The sequence below is a fragment of the Sinocyclocheilus grahami genome, unplaced genomic scaffold, assembly GCF_001515645.1.
Source record: "Sinocyclocheilus grahami isolate Dianchi unplaced genomic scaffold, SAMN03320097.WGS_v1.1 scaffold1401.1, whole genome shotgun sequence".
Classification (NCBI taxonomy): Eukaryota; Metazoa; Chordata; class Actinopteri; order Cypriniformes; family Cyprinidae; genus Sinocyclocheilus; species Sinocyclocheilus grahami.
Window position 1 is genome coordinate 112,157 of NW_015506580.1, and position 11,658 is coordinate 123,814.

General features: G+C 36.6%; 1 protein-coding gene across 5 annotated transcripts in view; it reads left to right on the forward strand.

The window, feature by feature from the left end:
- The window catches only part of LOC107570000 (protein FAM131B-like), a 55,963-nt gene that overhangs the window by 24,192 nt on the left and 20,113 nt on the right, over positions 1–11,658 (forward strand). For all 5 annotated transcript variants that reach the window (XM_016256189.1, XM_016256190.1, XM_016256191.1 and 2 more), the window contains exon 2: positions 8,197–8,234. In XM_016256189.1, the coding sequence (XP_016111675.1) occupies positions 8,197–8,234 (38 nt within the window). The remainder of the gene's footprint in view (positions 1–8,196; positions 8,235–11,658) is intronic.

An 11,658-nucleotide genomic window follows, 5' to 3' on the forward strand; every position in this document is an offset into this window, starting at 1 on the left:
CTCCTGGTTCAGACAAGATTACTTTTTCACTGGAGAAAGCAATATTATGGATAAAGAACTCATATTTTGTCCGGAAACAATGGTATAAAGTTAAAATTTTCTTATGATGAATTTGTTTCTTACAAACACACACTTTTTTGCTTTATCAGGCATTCATTGATGGACTGGGTTGTGTGGATTACTTGTGGATTATTGTGATGTTTTTATCAGTTGATTGAACTCTCATTTCGATGGCACCCATAATGGCTCATCACTTTTTTTTTAAACAGCCAATAATGTTTCTTTTAAGTTACAGCTGTATCTGGTAGGTTAACTTAGAATAAGAATGTTAAATAGGGGTAACAGACAATGATCTAAATTTTTAAGTGATTTAATATGCACTGAGATTAATTTGACAGCTCTTATTATCAGTCTCACCCTGTTTATCCACATTATTTAATTAATTACAACATGTGCAACAAGTGCATCTACAAGCATTATACCATCTCTGCAAAACAAGGGAAGGTCAGCAACACCAAAATCCTTTCTAAATATCCCAACATAATTAGCACAGTGTAAGGTAACACACCCAAACCCGTGTCATGGCTGATTATGAAAGAATATTACTCATTTAATAATTTGTGAAATCACCCTGAGACCAAAGCTGTGCTGAAGCTTAATTAGCACAGGGCCTTCTGTAATTAAGGTTTTGTGGAATCAGGATTAGACTGTGTAAGGAAGATGCAAAATAAATAAATAAAAGGAGAGGATTCGTGAATCATTTAGAGAGAGGCCCAAATACAGGTGACCTGTTTTCCACCGTATCTGTTTTGGCCCATCATTTTTTTTAGGTGATGGACCGCGTAATTACTTAATTATGTTATTACGGCACTTATGAAGTGGGCCAGTGCATGAGAACTAATGAAATCTACAACAATGTTATGCTGCAGTGGTTGAGGGAAAGAAAAATTTGTTTCTCACTCTCTTTCTTGTTTACTTGGATTCCTGGTTAACTCTCCGTTGCCACCTCCACATGTACTCTCCCTCTCTCTCTTTCTCTATTGTCATAGTGTTTTATCACTAGGTCAAGCTGTGATTATAATGAAAGAACAGCATGTACGTAGGCAGGTGAATGGTGTTGGGATCTGATTCAGTTACACTTTCAATGCACAGTCATTTTCTGTTGTTGACTGCCCTAATCATTTGCTCTCATTGCTAGTGTTTCCTGCCATCTATCCATTCACTTTACAGTTGTTCTGTAATGTGACTTCACAGTGAACAGTAGCAAGAAATGACTATGATGGGGCCCACTCTTCTTTGCTGAACTGCTCAAGTTCTGTTAAATTTGATGGTGAGCGTCTTCAAGTCATTCAATGCACAGATTTTCAATGGGGTTTTTAAGTCTGGGCTCTGACTAGGCCATGCAAGGACATTCACCTTTTTCTCCTTCAACCACTGTGTGTGCTTAGTTTTGTTGTGTTTTGGGTCATTGTCATGTTGGAAGGTAAACCTTACAATATACAGTATCCTGCTGTAATATTAGGTATTTTACAGTATTACACGGTTTTGTCTACAGCAATTTATAGAGAGGAATACTGTAATTACTGATTTTCATACTGTACTTACATTTACAGTTTTTCTCGATTGCTTAAACACATTCCTTGAAACTATGCCTCGTATTCTCAAAACAGTAAACACAAATCCATAACGTCTCACCCAATTCTCCAAACATCCTATTTTCAGGTCAAAATGAAGCTCTACACTCAAAACCATTCACTCTTGCTGAAAAACCAAACTTTTCCCTCAGACATCACACACAAGCTTTCAAAAACACACACACTGCAACATAGTATTACACACTGGTGCAATAAATTCAAAACAATATATCCAAAACTGGTAAGTTATGTTACTTGTCGTTCTCCCCTCAAAAAACTTTTCACATGAACACAAAAGACACAACCAATGTATACATTGGCACATTTTTATTCTTTCATGTACTACACAGCACAATTGTAAAAAAAACAAAAAAAAACAATAATTATTCCGCCTCAACATCCCGTCTTTGTTCTGGGTCAGGCCAGAGAATCTCGTCCACATCACAGGCTATATTGGCTCTAGCCAGGCAGCGAGGGCAAAATCCTCTTGCATGCCTGATCCACCCCTGGCATGCATCTACTGATATGTAGGCAGGTTTCTTCCATGGCCTGGAGGAGGCGAGCATGGATATAAGGTTCTCGGTCATACACTTTCCACCGCCATGTCGAAAAAAACTCCTATATCAGGTTTAGAAAGGGAGAATATGCAGGCAGAAAGATGTTAGAAAACCTCGGGTTACTGGTAAACCAGTCACGAACCAGAGCAGCGTGATGGAAGCTGACATTATCCAACAGTTCACCAAATCTGACTCATGTGTTAAAGCAGGGGAATAGTGTTTTATAGTTCAGCAAAATGTGTGTGCTTTTTGAAAAATGGCGTTATGGTTTAAAAAATTTTGTTCAAAAGCCTGGTTATAGTGTTTTAGCAATGGAGAAAAACTGTAATATTTCATTAAACCTTTGTTATTATGTTATTTGTTATAGCAAAATAAATGTTAAACAAAATACTCTACTTTAAAATATTTAAAAAATTTTAAGGAAAAAACAGACAATTGCCTTTCATAAACACATACTGTAAGCTGAAATGTCAACATTTCAAAATCTTTAAAGTGCAGTTAACAGTTATCAATGAACAATATGGCAATATTACTTTTCTTTTAACATTCTTCCAAATGTGGACTAAAAACAGACCGTTTTTCAAATAAATACATAGATAAATAAAATTTCAGGCACTGCTGTTTTTTGCACAATGCTACCACTTTCTCTTCTTGGTTCTTGAGCCATGTTCACAGCTGATGTCAAAGTGCCTAAAACACAGAAAACCAAAGAAATAGAGAGAGAGAGAGAGAGAGAGAGAGAGAGAGAGAGAGAGAGAGAGAGAAACAGTAGGAGAAGCAGAGAGTGAGAAAGAAAAGAGAAAGAAATGTCTTGTGCATCCCTACTGTAATGTATTTAAAAAATAATATAAAATCATATTTGATTTACAAAATAATTAATATTAAATAAAAATGAGAATACATACTAATAATTACAAAAAAAAATAAGAATAACAATCTTATTAATTCCATAATATTGCTAAAAAAAACACAATAAAAAAATCTCAACAATCCCATAATTCATAATAAATATAAATCAAAAAAATCTTAAGCCCATAATAATTAATAAATCAAAACAATCTTAGTAACACCATAATTAATATTAAAATAAAAACTCCACAGCTTAATACGTTCTCCCAAATAAAACACAAAGTGAGAGAATATTATGCACACACACACACACACAAACATATATGTATATATATATATATAAGTATATGCACAATGCACATATATATACACTGCTCCTCAAAAGTTTGAAATCAGTAAGATTTTTATTGTTTTTCTTTTAAATAAGTCTCTTGTCAAGGTTACATTTGTTTGATCAAAATACAGAAAAAACTGTAATATTGTAAAATATTATTACAATTTAAAATAATGGTTTTCTATCTCAATACACTTTATAATATAATTTATTTCTGTGATGCAAAACTGCATTTTCCTCAGCCATTACTTTATATTTCAGTGTCACATGCTAATTTGTTATCAATGTTGGAAATAGTTGTGCTGCTAAATTTTTTTTTTTGGAACCTGTGATACTTTTTTTCTGGATTGGATTCTTTAATGAATAAAAAAGTTAAAAAGAACACCAAAATAAAAATATTTTGTAACAATATAAGTCTTTACTAGCTTTTAAAAAAAATCTATTTAACACATCATTTCTGGAAAATTTCTTTCCAAAGAATTGTTTCAAAAGCTTTCTATTCTAAATAAATGCTGTTCTTTTTTAGTTTTTATTTATTAAAGAATCCTGAAAAAAAGTATCACAGGTTCCATATCGCACAGAAAAGGGTGACAATATATTGCCATATCGATATTTTGTCCCACCCCTAAAATGTATTTGCTTCACCTACATTTGAAATGAGCGCATTAAAAAAAATCTGTCCCATAATGCAATGCCTCTACAGTATGATACTGTATTCCGAATGAAGAAAACTGCTGTATTGTATATTTACAGACATTCTGTAAAAGATACAGTATGTTAATGTGGTATAAAACTGTTTGAAATTCCCTGTAAATTTACTGTAAAGTTTAACAGTATTTTTTAAATAGTTTTCGGTTGGCAGTGAGCGTTTTGCGCGCTGTTTATGCACCCTGTGCGCCTCGCTGTAACAGGGCTGATGAGACGTGAGACGTGCGGATCCATATGCAAAGCTTTATTAGACAGAGACGTGGTCATAAGACAGGCAGGGTCAGAACACAGGCAAACAGGTATATGGCGGGCAAAACACAAGAACAGTCACAGGGCTAGCGAAGGACACCGATGGGCAGACAGAATCGGAAGGGACAAGACTAAGGGAGAAATCCAAGAAACCAGGCGAAGATCAAGAACCGAGAAAACAGCTAGGGCTAGGGCTAGGGCTAGGGCTAGGGCTAGGGCTAGGGCTAGGAAAATCACTAGGGCTCCGTAATGTAGCTATCTGGGGGAAGATAAGCGCTAGACAATACTCGGCAGAGGGAAGGGATCAGAGTGAGTGTTAAATAGTGAGGGAGTGATATGAAACAGCTGGGTGCAATCAGTGTACAGCTGTGTGCAATCTGTGCTGAGAGCAATCAGTGCAATGCATGATGGAAAATGTAGTCCGGGGTGATGTGCAACAGTGTGTAGTGCGAGAGTCAATGCAATAGGAAAGGGTGACCTCTGATGGCTAGCAGATGAAAGTTCATGGACCGGATTCGTGACACTCGCATTTTTGGAGGAGCGCTCTGAGCGCCTGAAGTTGAAAAAAAGCAGCTCTGAGCAGAAAAAGTGCTCGACGTCGTTCACATTTTTTTCCATTGTCCAATCGCATGAATGGAGAGGTGGGCCTTTCGTTGTGGTGCCGAAAGTTTACCGTTGCTTAGAAAGGCTGGAAACTGCGATGATGGAGGAGAAACTTTTGGTGTCTGTCGCTGTTACCCGGAGCTGTATTTTTTAAGGTTTCTGCTAATATGTAAGGGATAATCAGCGGCTAGCTGTGCATTAAACGATTTGAATCGTTTAATGCACAGCTAGCTATTGATTATCCCGCTTATGCCATGGTCATTTGCCAGCATTCACATATTAAAGATGTTAATAATATTTGCGCTGCAATATTTGACCGGAACGATAAAAATGACGGTTATTTTCGTCAGTTACAACTTGTTAGATGTAGCATTTTACTCACTTTAAATAAGACAGAGCAGACAGGTATATTAAGTAGTGCAGTAAGATTACATTTATTTGAAGGAATTATAGCATTTATTTGAATTAACTGTTGAGCGAGAAAGAGATGCGTTTCTCCAGGTTGAACTCAGCGATATGAGGGTGATGAACGCTGGTGTCCTTTCCATTTTTCCTGTAGCGCTTTATAATTGATTTAAAGATGGCATTGCTTGATTTAAAGTCTTTATCATTTATGATGTTGGGTTTTGTGATGTAACGGTTAATACCCGATCTGATACCCTTCAGGCTTGCAACACTGTATTTGCGGCCGGTAGTAGTCTGAACAGAGGCATAAAATTCTCACAATGTCTCATTAAGTTCAGAAGCAGAGTAAGTCACTCTCAACAGCATAATTTTTTTTCTTCTGATACAAAAAGTCTTTGAATGTGGTAATTGCCCATTTAGTAGTCTTTTTTGTGTTAACCTCATCGTTGTCGTCTTCAATCTGCTTCAGCTTTGCTGGTGTTATTTCCTTGTACCGTTTTTCTTTACATTTCTCGTTTGATGTTATATTCTCCAGTTCGTCCAGTTCATCTTGTGCCTCTGCCCGTTTATCAAAATTGCCATAATGACCGTATAAGCTAAATGACACGCGAAAATCATCCATTTAGCCTAGCTAAGTAAATCGGAAATGTTTACTGTAACTGTCTCACTCTGTATTACTATTCAACTGTAACTGTTACTATGGTTACCAATGTTTATAGGAAGCGCATTAATATAGAACGTGATTAAACTGACCTGGAACTACCTGTGCAGTTAAACGAATTTAATCAACACCTGCCAGCCAATCAGAATCGAGTATTCAGACAGACCATGGCATAAGACAGTTTACTTAACTGCAAAAACCAAAGATTTTAGAGCGTTCACGCTATAATCCTTTGATTAGACTGACAGGACAGCTGATTTGGTGGTTGCCTAGCAACATAAAAAGATTTTCATAAAACATTTTCAGACATAAAAACGCGTTCGGTGTGATCGGGGCCTAACACTGGCTAAGAGAAAATTAATTACAAGTAACAAGGACCAATTTCTCAGCCAACACTAATTGCCATAATGGTGACACTTACACTTTTTAGGCAGTATATATACTGTAGACTGCATTGATGTAACAGTTGAACTCTGAATACAGTGTTATCAAGAAATTACTCCCCGATTTAGTAACATCCTTGAAATATTTTTAAAATATGTTTATGTCATTGCAACCTACTCTTACAATCCCAAAATGCATGACCTGCTTATACCTTTCCTGTTTGAATCTCAAAGCACCCTGCTATAATCTACTCTTTTCATCTCCTTCTCTCTCCAGCAACAGCATTAAACGATTTGAATCGTTTAATGCACAGCTAGCTATTGATTATCCCGCTTATGCCATGGTCATTTGCCAGCATTCACATATTAAAGATGTTAATAATATTTGCGCTGCAATATTTGACCGGAACGATAAAAATGACGGTTATTTTCGTCAGTTACAACTTGTTAGATGTAGCATTTTACTCACTTTAAATAAGACAGAGCAGACAGGTATATTAAGTAGTGCAGTAAGATTACATTTATTTGAAGGAATTATAGCATTTATTTGAATTAACTGTTGAGCGAGAAAGAGATGCGTTTCTCCAGGTTGAACTCAGCGATATGAGGGTGATGAACGCTGGTGTCCTTTCCATTTTTCCTGTAGCGCTTTATAATTGATTTAAAGATGGCATTGCTTGATTTAAAGTCTTTATCATTTATGATGTTGGGTTTTGTGATGTAACGGTTAATACCCGATCTGATACCCTTCAGGCTTGCAACACTGTATTTGCGGCCGGTAGTAGTCTGAACAGAGGCATAAAATTCTCACAATGTCTCATTAAGTTCAGAAGCAGAGTAAGTCACTCTCAACAGCATAATTTTTTTTCTTCTGATACAAAAAGTCTTTGAATGTGGTAATTGCCCATTTAGTAGTCTTTTTTGTGTTAACCTCATCGTTGTCGTCTTCAATCTGCTTCAGCTTTGCTGGTGTTATTTCCTTGTACCGTTTTTCTTTACATTTCTCGTTTGATGTTATATTCTCCAGTTCGTCCAGTTCATCTTGTGCCTCTGCCCGTTTATCAAAATTGCCATAATGACCGTATAAGCTAAATGACACGCGAAAATCATCCATTTAGCCTAGCTAAGTAAATCGGAAATGTTTACTGTAACTGTCTCACTCTGTATTACTATTCAACTGTAACTGTTACTATGGTTACCAATGTTTATAGGAAGCGCATTAATATAGAACGTGATTAAACTGACCTGGAACTACCTGTGCAGTTAAACGAATTTAATCAACACCTGCCAGCCAATCAGAATCGAGTATTCAGACAGACCATGGCATAAGACAGTTTACTTAACTGCAAAAACCAAAGATTTTAGAGCGTTCACGCTATAATCCTTTGATTAGACTGACAGGACAGCTGATTTGGTGGTTGCCTAGCAACATAAAAAGATTTTCATAAAACATTTTCAGACATAAAAACGCGTTCGGTGTGATCGGGGCCTAACACTGGCTAAGAGAAAATTAATTACAAGTAACAAGGACCAATTTCTCAGCCAACACTAATTGCCATAATGGTGACACTTACACTTTTTAGGCAGTATATATACTGTAGACTGCATTGATGTAACAGTTGAACTCTGAATACAGTGTTATCAAGAAATTACTCCCCGATTTAGTAACATCCTTGAAATATTTTTAAAATATGTTTATGTCATTGCCACCTACTCTTACAATCACAAAATACATGACCTGCTTATACCTTTCCTGTTTGAATCTCAAAGCACCCTGCTATAATCTACTCTTTTCATCTCCTTCTCTCTCCAGCAACAGATGGAGTTCCCGTGCAGAAGGATGGGGAACAGGTAAGGGAGCTGCCTATTACACCAACATAAATATACTAAATTAGCCAAATCTCTCAACAGTGCTGACACACTATGACACTCCACACCACAAATTCCTCCAAGATGGAGGCCAAGGTGTCCAAAACAGGAAAAGATTATCTCAGTTAGGGAAGTGAGCCAGCTCTCCACCTTAACCGCAGAAAGACATTGTTAGCATAATAGCCTAGTTAACAGCATGTAGTTTAGTGCTTACCAGAACTGGCTTGTAGTTTGGTGTTATAGTCGTTAGCCTTTACTTTTGGTTAAGTTTGTGTGCAGAAAGCAGGCTTATAGTATTTGCCTTCAGCTATACAGTGAAACTGGAGACTGATTCTGGGTCTGCGCTTAAGGGAGGGATTATGATTTTTCTCAGTGGATGCTCCGTATCATCGACACATCACTTTGCTTGCTTTTATTTCTTCTTACGTCTTCATACATATTGCTGGTAAATTTGAATGAGTAAGCACATTCATTTTATCTCACAAAAAGCATATGTATGAGATGTGCACCCTCCCTCTCTCTTTCAAAGCTAATTCCATTATCAGACAGGGTTTGCTACATAAAGAAAGAACATATGAAATTCAAAAGGTCTTTTCATGAGATATATGTTTTTATCAATTGGTAAATACACAGTTCTGTCATCTGTGTCACCCTTTTCTGGTTTCGAAGTACCTGGCTGAACATAAAAATGATGAGAAAACAAGTGATAATCAGTGTGACAAGATTGAAATAAAACCCTAATGACAACAAACAACGTAATTCGAAAACAAGTTTAGATATGTATGCGTAATATTTCTGAATTTAACAAAATATTCAATTTGTACTATTTATACTACTATTTTTGTTACATACAGGATATTAGCAGAATTTTTGATTCTTCAACAAAAATAGTCCAAAATGAAGCCAAAGCAGAATAATATGGAAGGCAGACGGGGCTAAAAGTCTTTAAACACACTGTTTCAACATGCAGAGCAGCCAATGAAGTTGATGTATTTGAGACTGCTGTATATTTGGATATGTGATGCGATGGTACGTTGGTATATATGTACACAACACATCAGACGTCATGTTTATTCATGAAGAATGTCATAATGGTACACTGGTACGCATGTGTGCAAACATCATGCAAACAAATATTTGTATATTTGTTCATGAGGGATAATGCATGAGGGATAATTGGTGTGGTGGGTGTGATGTCAGTCCTATGTCATGTTCTTTTTAGTTGTTTAGTTCATCATTCTTTCTCAGGTTGAAAAGTCTTAATTTACATTCTAACATTAACTTTAGCACAGCAGTTATCAGTAAAGCAACGGCGCAATAAACTAAAGAAAAGAATGTGGGTAAATCTAGAGGTAAATCTGCTTTTAAAGGGGTCATATGATGTTGCTAAAAAGAACATTATTTTGTGTATTTGGTGTAATGAAATGAAATGTATTTATGCAGTTTAAGGTTAAAAAACACATTATTTTCCACATACTGTACATTATTGTTTTTCCTCTATGCCCCCCCTTTCTGAAATGCATAGATTTTTACAAAGTTCATCGGTCTGAAAAGCGAGGTGTGCTCTGATTGGCCAGCTATCATACATTTTACGCCCCTATCATACTGTGATGTCGTGTCCAAAACATTAAATTAAGAGACAAAAACATTAAAATCCATAATAAACGAGGCATTTGTTGCATCCAGTGGGGACATTATTATGGATTATAATGATTTATACTGTCTTTTTACGCGTTGCGTTGCATCGAGCCGTGGAAACATAAAAACAAGAAATGACAAACAACAAGCGCTACTCTACACTGCTCAAAACTCGCGTTTGAATCATCAGTGGCAAATCCTTTAAATATGAAAAACGTACTTACAGTTTGTGAGTCAGAACAGCCGGCATTGTAGTCTACTCTACCAGGAAACAGTCCTCCATAAAATGTGCTGCACACATCTGAATATTTGGGTTGAACTGTTCTGGAACAGTGTTGTAAATACAACTTAACCACTGATTTCTTGTGTCCTCTTTTGGAAGGACAAACAAAGTAGTTTCACTTTCATAGCGAAACACACAGCGGGCTAGAGTGAGCGGTGGCGGGCGGGCTTGAGGCAACCACATGTGACGACCCCGGGCTGGACTCCGCAAAGTTACGCCTTCTTTCTTTGCATCAACATTTGGGCGGCGCTATGCAAATCTTCCCACTTTGTGACATAGACATGTGGAGGCGTGTTAGACTGAGCCATTTTAGGTAGGCGTGACTGACTCTTAACTTTTATAAAGAATATCTCTTTGGATTTTAGACTTTAGTCTTTGTAACTTTACAGATCTTCTTTATGCACCAAGAGCTTGTAAAACTCCAAAGAGAAAGGAAAAGTTGAAATCGCATCATGTGACCCCTTTAAAAGTATCACACATTCGAACACGGCCAGAATGTGCAAGATTTGAGAGACACATCACCTTAGCACGGTAAAACATTCCATTCATAGACTTCTGGCCCCGTCCACCTTCCATAGTAAAGAAAACATTGAGTACCTCCAATCTACATACAGGGTTGGTGCTTAATTCCCAGATGAATCAGTTTTTTTTATCGAGTCGGAGTGAAGTTGATTAAGTTGATTAAGTTGATTCATTCATAAAGATGATCAAGTGTCGCCACCTACTACTGCAACAATGTAACTAACAGAAATAATTATTAAAATGTCAGGTACAACTTGACAAGTCTGATACTCCGAAAGTTTCAGAGAAATTATTAAAATTTTAAGAAAGATTATGAGGACAAACATTATTTCTCTTTGGAAACAAATGTACCGATTAATCGTGCACTATGGGGGTAGAATTGTTGCTTTATTCCAAATAAATAGATTATGATCCACAAATAAATGTAAAGAGATTAACAAAAATTAAACATATTGACGAATAAATAGAATTAGATCCACAAATAAATAAAATGAGATTTGCAAATAAAAAACATGTTCACAAATATCTTTTTAAGTCACAAACATAACTTTGCCTGGCATTAATTTGTGAATCGCGTCCCATGCATTTGTGGATCGCTCGCTGTGCATTTGTGGATTTTGAAACATTTCTAGCATCGAGACATCCCCCAATCCACAAATGCGTGGACTCCACCCACCGTCTACTCAAGCCAATCAGATAACAGCCTCACTTAGCTGACCAATCGTAGCACGTTCTCGCTATAGCCAATCACGGTTTGCTTTACAATCAGGGCGGTCTCGTCCTGAAATAACTTCATTCATCTCCTTTGGCTCAAATAAGAAATATAAGGGCCATAAAAATTGGTATAGTAAAAGATGTTTAAAATTAGATTTTGTTAGACCATTAGACTGTGTGTCAATCCAAGCCACAGGATTATAATTAACGTGCCTTTGAAAATGCCAGAGAAACAGCGCTTTAAATCAC